General features: G+C 37.6%; 1 protein-coding gene across 1 annotated transcript in view; it reads right to left on the bottom strand.

Annotated features, from left to right (window-relative positions):
- Nucleotides 1-12048, bottom strand: part of LOC134542028 (putative phosphatidate phosphatase) — a 106185-nt gene extending 94137 nt beyond the window's left edge. The window contains exon 1 of the mRNA XM_063385873.1: nt 11823-12048. Within this exon, the coding sequence (XP_063241943.1) occupies nt 11823-11964 (142 nt within the window). The 5' untranslated portion in view covers nt 11965-12048. The remainder of the gene's footprint in view (nt 1-11822) is intronic.
- Between the last annotated feature and the right edge of the window lie 2629 nt (nt 12049-14677).

The raw sequence follows: 14677 nt of genomic DNA, 5'->3' as shown, positions 1-14677 counted from the left end.
GTTTAATAACTTGCAATACAAAGTATGTGTTGAATTTCATGTATTGAATTTTTTTTTACATTATGTACGAACATAATAATCACAATATTTCATGAGACATTTTAAAACATTTTACAAAGCAATCTCTAATTTCTTCCACACCTCATGGTTAACCTTACTATTTTATTTCATGTTTCAGTTTATTTAAACTGTTTGGAATCATAATATGACGGACAATTAAGAATATTAGTTTCAGTAAATTTTATGAGATGATTTACTTATTACATTAAATATACCTCAATTTTTACCTCAAAGGAAAAAAGTTGCACATCATTAAATGATAAATATTTGTTTCCCATTAATATAGTTTATGAACATAACTTATTGTGATAATACCTACATTAGTTAAATTGTGTTTTTGTAATGCTCTCCTATTGCAGTAAATTTTTTGGGCAAATTGAATAGCATATAGTCGATCTTTAACATAAGCTTTTGGAATACATAAATGTAATAAATTATGTTCTCGTGATTTTAACAATTGAATATTTCTTCGCATGAAAAATTTAATTAACTAAAAAAATATTTCAGTAAATTTATACAAGACTAAAAATTTTTATTTTAATTTTAAATAATATTGTATGTACGTATACTTTTCTGAAAAAAGTAGATTCAAGAAAACAAATTTTCTTTTTTTTTTAATTTTATTCTTGAACTTACTTGACAAGCGATATTGAACTTCAACTTTATACTTTCGGTATAGCACTTTTCGATTTATTTTCTCCAAACGGGAATTAAAAGTAATGAATAAATAACATTTTCCTCTATAATTATTGCAGCCGTATACTGAAAAGTTTAACTTTCCTTTATTTGCATGACGTGGAGCTCCTAACTACACAAAATTTTTGTTATTTATTTTGAACGTTATGTTTATGTTTCCTTACAAACTTAAATTAACCTCTTAACATTTAATTTCATCAAAAGTTATACAATATAAGTATCAAGTTAAAATATTTTTAAGTGAAGTTGTGGCTATTTTGTTGTTGAAAATGACACTCTTCAGTTTGAATGAAAGTGAGAAATGATAAAATTATATTTGTAGTTAAAAACAGATAATTCATTTCAAATTCAATCTTTTGTTACATGCATATTGCCAAATAAATTTGACAATATATTAAATTATATGCATTTGAATCTATTCGTATATTGTGCAGCATTAATTCCTATAAGCAAATACTTATTACGTACAACGTACTTTTAGTCCTGTCGTATAATTATGCAAAAAATTGTATCTAAAGTATTGTTTCTTCTATGCGGTTATGGTTGGAAAAAAAAAGTAATTTATATTATTTTTAAATTCGGTTGTCAGTAAGAACACGTATTGAGTGTAATACGACATATATTATTCTGTTTAATAAAACATTACTATCGATAACTCTATTTTAGATTTATCTGTCTATGTTATATTTCAAATTGATTTTTTTCTTCGGCTTATGACAGCAAATTTTGTTTTATCGCATATGTAATGTTTTTATGTTTTGCATATTATAATTAATGAGTTATTATTGTTGGCGGGTGAGGCTTTTTCACAAATGGACGCGTTCTTGGCGGCTAGCAGGTAGGACGCGTGTATTACGCAGGCTGGATATGGAAGTACGACTGCGGGCGAGCTCCAACATGATAGAAGCAACGGGAGTAGTATCACTCGGCTATTTGTATAGGTTGGGATAGCTGTGCGAATGGTAGAACAGACCACGGGTCTATGGTGAGGATAAAGGTCCCAAGCTCGACATCCCGACGATGAGACCGTTTACTAACTGCCGATGGATCATCAGGAAAGTCAACAACTTCTTCAAAAACTTGAGTCCCTCTTTCAAAATTCAGTTTAATACCTGGAGACGACTATATTCGGTGTTCTACCAAGCAAAGCATACTCTTAATTCATTACTAGTTGATGTTTAATATTTTGACGCAAAATAAAATTCTCAATTAGCTTACTTTGCTCATGCCAGGTTTTACAAGTTTTGTCAAAGTTAATTAAATGAATAAAAATTGTGTCCCTTTGCTGCTGGCTACCCGCAAGAAATTATCATGGTGAATAATAATAATAATTTTAAGTTGACATGTAATATTATATGATTTTTATGGGATTGTGTTTTGGTAATGGTGTGTGTAACTGTCTTGTATATTTTATTACATTCACTTCACTTAACGAATTGTCTGAACGTAATGTTATTGTTTGTTTGTTTTAATATTTCGTTTTATTGAACAAAGATACATAGTTTGCCGCTTCGAGCGACTACAGAAATGACAATACAATTAGTTTACAGTGTTCCAAACATTTTAGTTTCCTCTACTGTACATGGGGCGAATATTTTATATGTTATGTTTACTGAAACCATTATACGCGCTAAGTGAGATGTTACGATTGAGTAGAAGGGAAAATATGTCTTAAAACCCTGCGTAATGTTATGAATTCCATTCATTCGTTTACTCTGTGATCCGGAGGGTCTGTTGTTAAGACTGAATACATGTGCACTTCCTCTATGTAGAGTGGCTTCATTGAGATGAAAGCAAAGCTCACGTTGATGAAATACTTATTAATCAAAAAATAAAAATGTTATTTTATGCTTCAATTTCTGTTAGTGTCGTACACAGATTAAAAATGTAGTGCAGAGTTCCTCAGTTTTATGTATATTGAAATTTGCTCATGTGTAGAGTAGTTATTAAAAACATAAAAAACAGATATTACGAATTGTTGTGTATTATTTCCATTAGGCGTGACCATGAAAATAGATAAGATTTTATCATTATGTGAAAACTACATTTGAAATGTTGGCGTTTAAATATTTATGAAAGCGTGTGATCTTAAAGCACTATTTATCTATTTAGGAAGTAGGTAGTTTCTTTGATTTTAGAAGGTTTTTTTTAACAAACAACTAAATTAATTCAAAAATTTGAACTACTGCAAGCAAAAAATACTTTATTCCATTTTTATTTTAAAATTAGCCATTGTATTCTACCTTGCTTACACTCTATTATCGAAAAAGATTTTTTTTTGACAGAGATGAATACCGTAAATTAATACACTAAACATACATGTTTTCGTATGATACAGTAACAGCTAGTGACAGTGACGAAACCAAAATTATTTTGATAGTTTGTATAGAAAATCCCCAACAGTAGTGGTGGTATATTTAGGGATTTCTTTGTAGATGGGTTCTATTCCACAATAAAAAGGAGTTATCGTCAATTAACAAAGCAGCCATATTTCGTATCTTCTTTGACAGCCTAAATACAGCACCAAATGACGTACTTGGCTAAAAATTAATTCCAGCTGCATGCATAGATTCCGGGAGGAGGGGAGAATCTCAGGGTGGCCCGAACCTTCCTGAAATAAAAAAGTCCGTCTGAGGGGGCCCGCTTGCATTTGCAAAATCTTCACGTTATCCCGCGGGCCTCATGGGAATCCTACAGATTTTCGCCCGTGATTTCAGCTGTACATTTCACTGACACCTTGAGCACAACAGTCAGTGCACACTGAGTTCTTCCATACCACCCGCACTTGTCTTCGATAAAATCTGAACTCAGGTGGATTCAGCGTGACTGTCTAAGCCTGCAGTCTGAATCCACCTGTTGGCCGCTGTTGCAACAGCTAAGAAATTTACACTGCTCGTAGTGAACAGTCTGTATGTAACTCGGAACGGGATTCCAGTTCATTCGTGTATACTTATCCATCATATTATGCAACGTTAAAGTCATTAAAAAAATATTCAAAAAATAAAATAAAATACTAAACATGTAATAAGTGCCAGAAAATAATAACATGCAGTAATATTTAGTGTAACTAAATACGACGTGAACCCTAGAATACAGAGTTGACGATGTGTCGTTGGTGGGAACACTTGTTTGTTCCTGACTTTTTTTCTTTACAGAATTTTAAAGTGAGTTTGACATGCACTTTTTCTTCAGGAAGTAAGTTAAAAATTTCTTTGTCGTTATTACGACTTATAAAGTTGATTTGTGTCTAAGAGTAAAAATATTTAATATTATTTTCATTTTATTCCCAGTTTTATTACTCAATCTATTAGTAGGACGTGATTTCTCGTCGCGGTGCGGATGACTTTTATGAATGAAAGCCTAAATGTTCGTGCAAAACCATTCATCACACAAATGTCAGTTCGAAAGTATAATGTTGGAAATTTTTTTAATGATATAATTTTTGCATTTTTTTTATGAAAACACAAGCTAACACATCGATTGTTGGTGACAGCATTTTTTGTAATGTATGCAAATCTTTTAATTATGTAGAACGTTAATTAAAAAAATTAAAATACATGTTTTAAACAGAATTGACGATTGTTTGCATTTCATGGATATGGACTGGATCGCAACAGTAATTTAATGTTTCAAGTTAATAAACACTGTCAGGAAGCAAGCAAGGCAATGCGAGAACATTATCCTTTTGGTTGAATGTAGCGAAAGGGAAAAACAGTCACCGTTCTTGCCACGATCTTGTTCGCAGATAACGCAGGTATAAGTAGCAAATGGGCTCCACACAATGACAACCCTCCCATTATTCCGCCCCCCTCGCTGAAACGCCCTCTCCCCCATCCACCTCGGAGCAGGCGACAGGCTCAGGTATATCGCCCCGCCCAACCACTGGCCGTAGCACGTGGCCAGTGGCCCACCGCGCTAAAAATATTTACTAGGGAGGCCCCTTAACCTCTACGTACAAGGCTGTGTTCTGAGATACAATCTTTATTGTGGAATAGTTAAGATCCTGAACTTCCTCACACCACTTTAAATTCGTCCCAAATTCTTCATCCCCACAAAAGTTAGCAAAAATTACATGTTTCGAGTCATGAAAACGAACTTGTACAGGCGTTCGTCGATTGTTTTTCTCATTTAGAGGTCCCCGCGTAGCCATAGTGGCTGAGACCCCAGATCACTCAATCCCTTTCCACCAAGTCGTCCCGGTTCGATCCCCGGCAGGGTCGAACCAGGATTACTCGCACGTGGGAAATGTGGCGGACGTTGCCGTGAGTCATTTCTTGGGTTATTCCTGTGTCCCATCCAGCCAATTAATTCTATCAATGCTTAATAATCATCTCATGATCCCGATGGGAACTGGAGTCCAGGCCACAGCCTACCAGGGCACACACATACACTGTGCAGAACTTCAGAAGAAACCACGCGATTTGAAAACTGCGGAAGATAGATATACGAGAGGTGTCTGCTTACGAAAAACATTCAAGAATACGCTGAGGGCGCGGGAGTAGTTCTGTTGCCGGACTTCGTGTTTTCGGAACAATTTAAAGGCACGCAACTCCCGGTAAAGATTCTTGAAAGCATTCAAGGAAGTTGCACTGCGCTTTTATCTTCATTTCTACGCCATAAACTGTTATGGTCACCTCTCAAATTTCATAGTTGTCCCATGCACGACGAGAAGACTGCGCGCCAGTTCAGAGGTGATACGGAGCTACAAGCACCAGCGAGAGTCGCACTTATCACACCGCCTCACCAACACACACACACATGTGACTAGGGAGGCCCCTTCATCTTTAGTTCATTCTTTCATTCATTCACTCTAACGAAACGTGAAGCTCCGTGGGTGGAAATAATTTCGTCGGGCTCCATCCGTTTTATTTAACGTACAATTTTCAAAACGCCACTATTTAAAAGAAAATCTAAAAACTGTAAAACATCACCATGGCTATAAGTGTAAAGTCGTCTGCGCATATCGCTTAGCTTGTTAAGTTTTCCTACGAAATCTGTTAGAACAGATTTGTGAGTCTCGTCCTACCAGAGTTGATTATAATCTTGAAAACTGAACTTTGGTGCCAGGGTCCCGGAGATTCGGCCCTGGTTGCGTGTGCTCACGTGATGGCTGTGGCGACATCCGCAGAGGCATCGCCCACGGGTGGGTTCTCAGCCGGCCGTCACACTCGGGAGGTGAGGGGGCAGGCACTACGGCGTGACTGTCTTATCAGCACCGCGTCCACACGCCTTTCCAACCAGAAAGCTGCAGCCTAGTTTTTGGTGCCCGCTCGCCTTTCACTTCACCGCGTAGGTATACACACGGAACTGGCGTGGCCGACCTTCAAGTTTGGTCTGTCGTGTCAAATCCACCAAAGCATGATGTAAAAAAACGGACAAAATTTGAACTTTTTTTTTCCAACAAGACGTCATTTTATTTCGAGGCGTGAGTGACCCGCTAGCGCCGGCCATAGACTTTGCGGGACCCTGAGTCATTTACTTTTGTGGGGCGGAAATATTTTGGAGAGCGGCCATATCGGGTCACCGAGGGATTGTGGGCTCTCCTGGAAAATGTTTTAAACAAAAAAAAAAAACAACTTAAAAATCTGTATTTTAAATTTTTTCGACGACGGGATTGGCCAATCTGCCATAGAAAATGTTGAAACTACAGGTGTATAGTGACGATGATAAAAGGGCCGGTGCGCGGCCCTGGGCAACAGCCCGGCTGGCCCGACCTAAGAGAAGTTCCTGGTGACCGCTCCCCGCGACGAAACGAGAACTTCACACTTCGACAAACTTCCAGACAGTACATAGATACGAAGACCTTGTGACAATATTGCGGCCAACGGACCGACGCGACATATCAATAACAATAAAAAAGTTACCGAGTATTTCAGTACTCTTCAGAGATGTGTAACGTCTAACTTAGGTAACGAGTAAATTCATGCGATCTCATGTTGAAAATAAACTTATGAATACCAAACACAGACACGAAATTTAACGTAGAAATCTCTCTTAACATTGCCGAGCGTGATAAATATACGCAAAGTGTGTTTTCAACTACATTTATGGACGCGAATCAAACGTAGTTTCAGCACACACCGCTAGAATTCGCTACCGGAGCAGCTATGTTGACTATCGATTCATTCAATTTGCAGACATAAATTTTTAACAACATAATGAAACGGCTCACATAAAAGCGAAGAATACTAAACCTGGTCCTTTGGACCTGAATTTCGACAACGAAACTACTGCCCATATTGTTAAAGTTCATTGAACAGTTAATACTATAAAGTTTTTCTTTGTCTTTTTAAACTATGGTTCGCGCTATCTGCCACAAATGGCAGCACCGTTGTCACACATTTCCGTTCCTTGACTTCCTTCGCATTCACAAAATCGGGAAGCCTTCTTTTCACAGACGAGAGAGCCAAACCCCCGATCGTGCATCTTCGGTTATTTTTTTGTTTATTGTAAATAAATATGGCGGTGTTGATAAAAGGAAAGACCATAAACAAGGCAACGGTATTTATTTGTAATTGTTTTTAGAGGAAAATACCTAATTGAAGAAACGTACTTCGTGGATTTGTATATTTTTCATACCGTATAAAATCTAGGAAGTGTTTGTCTTCCACAAATATTCTCGGAACGCCCCATATTTCGTGAATGTTTATTTTGGACCACTCATGATAACTAATGGTCAATTAGGTTAGGTTAGCTACATTATAAATACTTTTAAACATTGTGGACGGTTGATTTGGTTAGGATAGCTACATTAAAGATACTGTGAAATCATGTAAACTGTTTCCTATCCCTGGATAGCTACATATTAAAAATTTATTTGCTAAGCAACCATAAAATGATTTTACAGTATTTTTAATGTAGCTATATACTTGCCTAATAGTATAACCAACCATCCACAATGTTTTAAAATATTTATAATGTATCTAACCAATCCTAATCGACCGCAAAATTTAATGCCACACCGGTTTATAAAAAAGATAGAACGGAAAAAAAAACCGAGCATGAACTTCGGGGAACTTCGGGTGTGGCTCTCTCGTCTGTGAAGGCTTCCCCACAAAATCACGCCTACCAAAGGCTGTATACCGAGAGATAAGATGTTACACTTAAAAAATTTGGCTACTTTCATAGTATTGTGATTTTTTTTTTGTTCTAATCACTGGTTTATCATATTATTGCCGCATTAAATTAAACGTGTCATTGAAAAGTACAATATATGTACGTGGTATGAGAGTTGTGCAGCGCTAAGCTATGAAATGTCACATATTTTATAACCGTCTACTGAAGACTCGTCAAAGTATGACTTTCCAGTCAAAGGTGAGAATACGAGTCCACCGCTCGGACCAGCCACATTATCGCACATTCACGGGAAACAGTTCTTCGTGTTCGTAAGTAGACGTCAGGAGCGAAACGAAATCTCCAACTAAAAGAAGCGGCACCTTTCACATGTTTTTTTTCAACTACATCAATTCAAGTTTATGCACTATCTATTATACTAGTTTTGTGGCTTAACAGGTAACGGATTAGGTGGGCCTATAATATACATAGAATATTAGATTTATGTAAATAATCAGAAACATGTTAAATAGTGTAACGATATTTAATTTTTTTTTAAATTCGAAATAAAAAAAACTTAACACGCCCTTTGAGATTATTTTTGATTATTCACATATTCAAACATTCCCACCAATCTCGCAAATGGAAAAGGATTCTAGCGGACCCTTGTAGTATATGCAGACGTGCATGTGTAAATTTATATATCACACAGAAAAAATATACAAACAACCATTTTCTTTTCACCAAACCATAGCAGTTGTAGGTGTAAAATTACACTAACATAAGTGGAAACACTGCTGCCACATACACTTTGTATGAAATTACACAATTCGTACAGTGTACTTAGCTAGCACACTTTGCTGTTACCCAGTAAGAGCTTTTTCTTTGACTGTGCCTGTACAGCCTTTAAGGGGGGGAAAAAAATCCTCCTTAATTTTGCTCTAGGAGGTAGCAATTCGTTACCTCTTATAGATCGAGCGCAGCAATTTGGAACGACCTCGAAAACGCTTTGAAGCGTGCGACAGACCTGCTATTCCGGCCAGTGGCGTGCAGCGAAATGGTCCGAGGAGGTGAGTGTGGGTGCCAACGACAGATTCAAGATTGGATACTGCACAGGCTGCACAGTTTGCAAGAGACCTGAACTACCGCAAACTTATACCGGGGTTCATAAACTTTGCAAGAAAATAGCGCAAGCACGCAACCAACGCAGGAAACCTCGGGTCGTATAAAAAGCACGCAACTCATGACGTTACCGACATAACTTGAAATTCCCAAACTGTACAAAAAAAATTTTTGAATCATGTTTTTCATAAACGGGTGTAATCATTTTTTTTTTCACTATGCGAAAGTGTAATAGTGAACCGTGATGCATTTAATATAAATAAAATCGTAGTCTTCTAAACACATCACGTCTCTATCTTTCAAAGTTCTATGAACATTCCACTTCGAATACGGTAGACGGAAACGCAAGTAGAAATGCAAGGTTGAAAGATTGCTTGCATTTTTATGTTTCTTACGAAACTTTAAAACCCGGCCTTAAATTTGGTAGTTATTTCCATGAAGAATAAAAAAACAGCCTTTGGACATGCTGAACGGTTTAAATTAGCTGTTTATAACACGAGTGATGTCTGGAACCCCTCCCTTTTTTTACAAAACAAAAATTACCCCGTTAATTGAAGTGTGTGCTGTTTTCGTATGTATATATATGGCTACTTACTACGTTTCGCAAATTATTTCATACTTATTTATTACGTGTCTAAATAGCTTTACGAAATTCAGCATCAACTTATAAATTAATTAATTACTTTTCAAATTAAAAATATAAATACTGTTGGTATAAACATTGCTTATACAAACGCACAAGATATATTTTGGCTACTGTGATGAGAAGAACCTACCAACAGCTTCTTCCTTTATAATTATTAGATACAAGAACCAATCAGTAACATCTTGTTACTGTTTTTCCAATACTTCTGAAAGGTGTTTGAAAAATAATATCCCAAAATAAATTTTAATTTTGTAAACCGATTATTAGTCCACTCAAAGGATGTTAACGATTTATCAGTTTTTTTGACATTCGTTGATTATCTCGTATGAGTGACGTTTTAATTAGCTATGTATAGGTTTTATCTTTATAGCAGCTTTACTTAAATGTATTACTATGCTAACCTCAATGACTCGAGAAAAATGTTTGTATCAGTTTAATTTCCTACTGCTGCACATTCAATGAAAGAGAGTACCTATCGAACTTAAAATATTTTTTCCAATCGAATATGTAGATTGAGAAATGGTTTGATTCATAAGTTTTAATGATGTTGAAAATAATAATTAATGAAGGCATTTAGATATATCTAAACGAAATATTTATTGTCGCACGTGCAAACTAAAGTTATGTTTAGCATAGGCGTGCCTACAGGGGGGGCCAGGTGGACCATGGCCCCCCCTAATGTAATCACTCAGATCGGCATTTTCTCTAATGCGTTCGTTAATATTCGTATATTCCTGGCACTGTGACACTCAAACTGTGTTTCAGTGTTGCAGCATGCTAATTAACAATATTTTTAAACATTTTATTGTTCGGGAAATACAGCCGCCTTAGTTTATTTAAAACATGAGGTCCCTTAAAATGGCCAAGCAAAAAAAAAAATATTTAAAGAGGTTTGTTAAAGTTCTGTTGTCTGAATTGCTGTGTTTGCATTCACTAAAAATAAGTGCATTTCAAGGTAGATCTAGACCAAGCTATTGTAAATTCGAGGGGGGGAAATGTGTGTAAGTACCCAATATATGCCTACATTGTCTATGGAAAAAAAAACATATTTTCAAGATTGTTAAAATTATACGGATATAAATATTAACTAGTAAACATATGTCGTTGATACTGCACAAAAATATAAACAAGTCAATGAGTGAATGTATTTAGGCTATTTAACATTCTAAATTCAGCTTCTGATTTAAAAATTTAGCAAAGCCCCTAATGGAAATGTCTGCGCACACCTATGATGTTTAGCCAGCCTTTTGAGGGGTTAACGCATCTATCCTTCATTACATTTGAATAACTATATAAGTTATGGCTGCTTAACTTCAAATAATGCAAGTATAAGCAGGCGTGGATCCAGGATTGACTTCTGGGTGGGGCACCGGTAGTCTGGACCTAGTATAACACCTGTTGCATATTCTACCCTTCTAGGAAGGGGTGGGGGCACGTGCCCCCGTGCCTCTCCCCCTCCCCCAAATCCGCCTCTGAGTATAGGTAGTCTGTTTTAAGCACCTGACTAATGGAGTATATAGTCAACAATTCACAACAATATACTGCGTACAAAATAATCGAAGTGCCTCATGGCGAACTAGCACACTAGCAGGCAATATCTGCAACAATGAGCACAGTGGCAAAAACAGTGGACGGGTTTATGGAAGGGGGCATAAATTCCTCCTGAATTTATGGGGGAAAAAATTGGGTGATCTAGGTGAAGGCGGTATGTTATTATGAATGATGCAAGGTAGGTGAGCTGTTAAAATGCCTGGAACCCCAAAACCACACAGGAAAGTGATGCTGTTGAGAATTATATTTTAACTGTACAAACTTAAGTTTTCTGAACACTCAGAATCTATTTATTTTCAAATTGATTTGTCCGCCACTGAATGAGCATGATTCTCCTACAGTAAGGGGCGCAACAACGGGGGGAGGGGGGGCAAGGGTATTTTGCCCCCCCCCCCCCCCCCCTTCTGAAACCTTGAAAGACTGGGGCAAAGAAAGAGTGCCGTGTAATCAATTTTTAGATAATAAAACTGCTTAAATAGCACCATTTTCCACCTTCAAATACAAATTTTCCCAGGGGAGGACCCCCGGACCCCCCGTTTCAATTGGTGGGGGGGGGGGGATCGATGATTCTTTATAAAAAGGTATATTGCCCCCCTTTTGGAAATTTAGTTGTTGCGCCCCTGCCTACAGTTACATTGTTGCTGTCTGCACGTGGTAACACGACTGCAGGGCCGAAGGCAACCGGGCTACTCACGCGCGGCGGTGCAGGCCATGTCGAGGGCCATCCTCCGGTAGAGGCGCGCCTTGGGCTCCATCGCGGACGGCTGGACGCGCGCGTCGCCCTGCGCTGGCTGCGACTGCGGCTCGCCGACGGCCATCACGGCGGCTGGGCTCATGGCGGGAGCGACCGGCAGCGCTGCGTCGCGGAGCCGCACTGAAGCGCCTCGAGTGGCGCCCGCCTGCCACGGCCGACCGCCGGCCAGTGGAGGGGCGCCGCGGGGGTTCGCGGCTTAGCGGTGGAACGCTGGCTTCGCGCGCGATAAACGAGTTCTCTAATTCAGTTCCTTCCAGTCACGGATGTAGATATTAGATGCGTCATGCTGGGAGCACGTCAAGGAACTTGAAAGTAGTGGGGGAATGGAACCAGAGGCCACGCCTGCATGATTACCGGGTGAAGTCGTATTTTTTTTTTTTCAGTTAGACGCCCAAAACACGGCTGAAGCAGGGATGAGCCTTGGCGTCCGGGCCCCTCCCTTCCAGCATTAAAATGAAAAAAAAAAAAAAAGCTGAGACAGAATAACACAATTGTAGAAGCCTAGTTACATAAGGTTTCTAAAATATTATTTTGGAAGGATTGTTTTAATCTTGAGTGGGCTACAATAATGCATATCCTCCCATCATAGCCCGACATGCCTCACACACAAATCGTCAGGAATTGTTTTTCCAAGAAGTATAAACGGAATTTCGGTTCGCACACGTGTAAGCATTTCTTTCATACATACTAGACATGTTTTTTTTTCATGTATTTAATAACATTAATTTATATGTATGTATTACTTGTTTCAACGTATTCTTCAAATAACTGACTTAAGCACAAAGTACTTAAACAATGAAATAAAAGCCCAAATAATAAATATAATTTTCTTTTCTCAAGCCAAATAATTAAATTTCCGTGTGTAAACTTTTGAGTTTTAAAAGTCCACTATTCCCGGGGATTTTAGTTTGAAAATAATTGTCTTCTTCTTCCAAAATTCAGTTATAGAGAGAAAACTTACTCATAAAAATGATATAATGATTCAACCGGACCCACGCATTCACATAATCCTGACCACGGAATTGACTGAAGTGTAGTGTTATATTGTAGAACCAGTTTTAATTGACTTTATTTTATTGAAGTGTCTGTGTTCACACGATGGAAGGTTTCACACAGTCTCCGCTAGAGGCTTTAAGCAAAACTGCTAGCCAAGCCTTCATGGCAGCAGGTATGGATGTTTCTACGGAAGTAACTATCACAGGTAGACTTGTAATTGGTCTAGACCTCGTTCCCAGCAATCGGTTGCGCCTTTTATGACAGCGCATGGATGATACACGACACTGGCCGGTAGTAGAATGACGTAACACGCACATAGGCGTGCCCAGACATTTCCATTAGGGGGGGGGGGGGGGGCTGCTAAATTTTTAAATCAGAAGCTGAATTTAGAATGTTAAATAGCCCAAATACATTCTCTCATTGCCGTGTTTATATTTTTGTGCAGTATCAACGAGATATGTTCACTAGTTAATATTTATAGGTCTATCCGTACGATTTTAACAATCTTGAAAATATGTTGTTTTTTTTCCCCATAGACAATGATTAAAGGTTACTTACACATTTCCCCCCCTCAAATTTTCCAATAGCTTGGAACAGACACAGAATAAACAATTGGTAACATAAGCGACAAAATGTGGTTTTATCCTTGGTTAGTGCGTACCAGCAATCTGATGCTCTCGGGGCGTACACGAATGTAAATAAACAATGTTTTCCCATTGGAAGTAAGGGGCGTATGATTTAATGAACAGTTTGTGTGGTAGTAAATACAATAATTCGTCGTAATTTCACAAATATGTTTGAATTCATAGTATTTAGAGTATTCATGCGTGATTCCAATCAACATTATTCTTTTGTATTGGAATAAATAAGCTAGTTCGTGCGCATTCTAGCCTTGTGTTCCGTGATTCAGGGAATTGTGCAGTAAGTACCGAACAAATTTATTTCAGAAAGAATGCATAATTTTTGGTGTAACTCGTCGACATGTTATTAAATAATGATTGAAAGCCAGTAGGCGTCTTCTTGTCCGTCATCTCGTTTGCTGGAAAGAATGCGTGATATTTGTGTAACTCTGTGCTTACTGCCATGCAACGTGTCTCGATGCCTTTATTTTTTTTGCCACAATGCACCTAAGACTACAGCAATCAAAATGTAGAGTGATTTTTGTCTATAATTTAATATGCCGTTTATATTACAAATGCCACACTTAACATACGTGTGATTTATTTTCCTGTAGGCCTAATGTAATATTGTTGAGAGTGAATTTCTTTAAGTCGTTGCTTTTAATGGGCCCTACGTTATGTAGTTAACACGTATAAAACATGTATTTACATAATTATAATAAACTTTGTAAATGCACATCATATCTAGGTATTTCTAATGTAGGCCTAAATAGCTACCTACTTTTTTTTGGCTTGTTAAATAAGTAGATCCTCATAACACAAATTAATTTAACATTTAAGTTTACTTAACCATTTTCTTATTGACACTAACTGAAGAAACTTTCTTGTCTGTAAATTTTAGCTCTTAATGGGAAGACAGCATATCATTATGTCATTTTGTCAGATCTTCTGTGTGTACACGTTTGTACAAAGATATTAGACGTCAATACAAAACAAAAATAAAATCCTTGCATAATCTTAATCAATGTCCGCAAATGTGAAGCACACATAATTAAATAATTTACAATGCCAGAATTTACTCGCAATCACTAACTAATACAGTACTTAATTCAAATCCGACTAAACTGCTATCCCAGCATTGGCTAAACCAGAGGTGCCCGCCCTCCCCCAAACACTATG

The sequence above is a fragment of the Bacillus rossius genome, assembly GCF_032445375.1.
Source record: "Bacillus rossius redtenbacheri isolate Brsri chromosome 4 unlocalized genomic scaffold, Brsri_v3 Brsri_v3_scf4_2, whole genome shotgun sequence".
Lineage (NCBI taxonomy): Eukaryota > Metazoa > Arthropoda > Insecta > Phasmatodea > Bacillidae > Bacillus > Bacillus rossius.
This window is presented reverse-complemented; position numbering and strand designations above follow the sequence as displayed.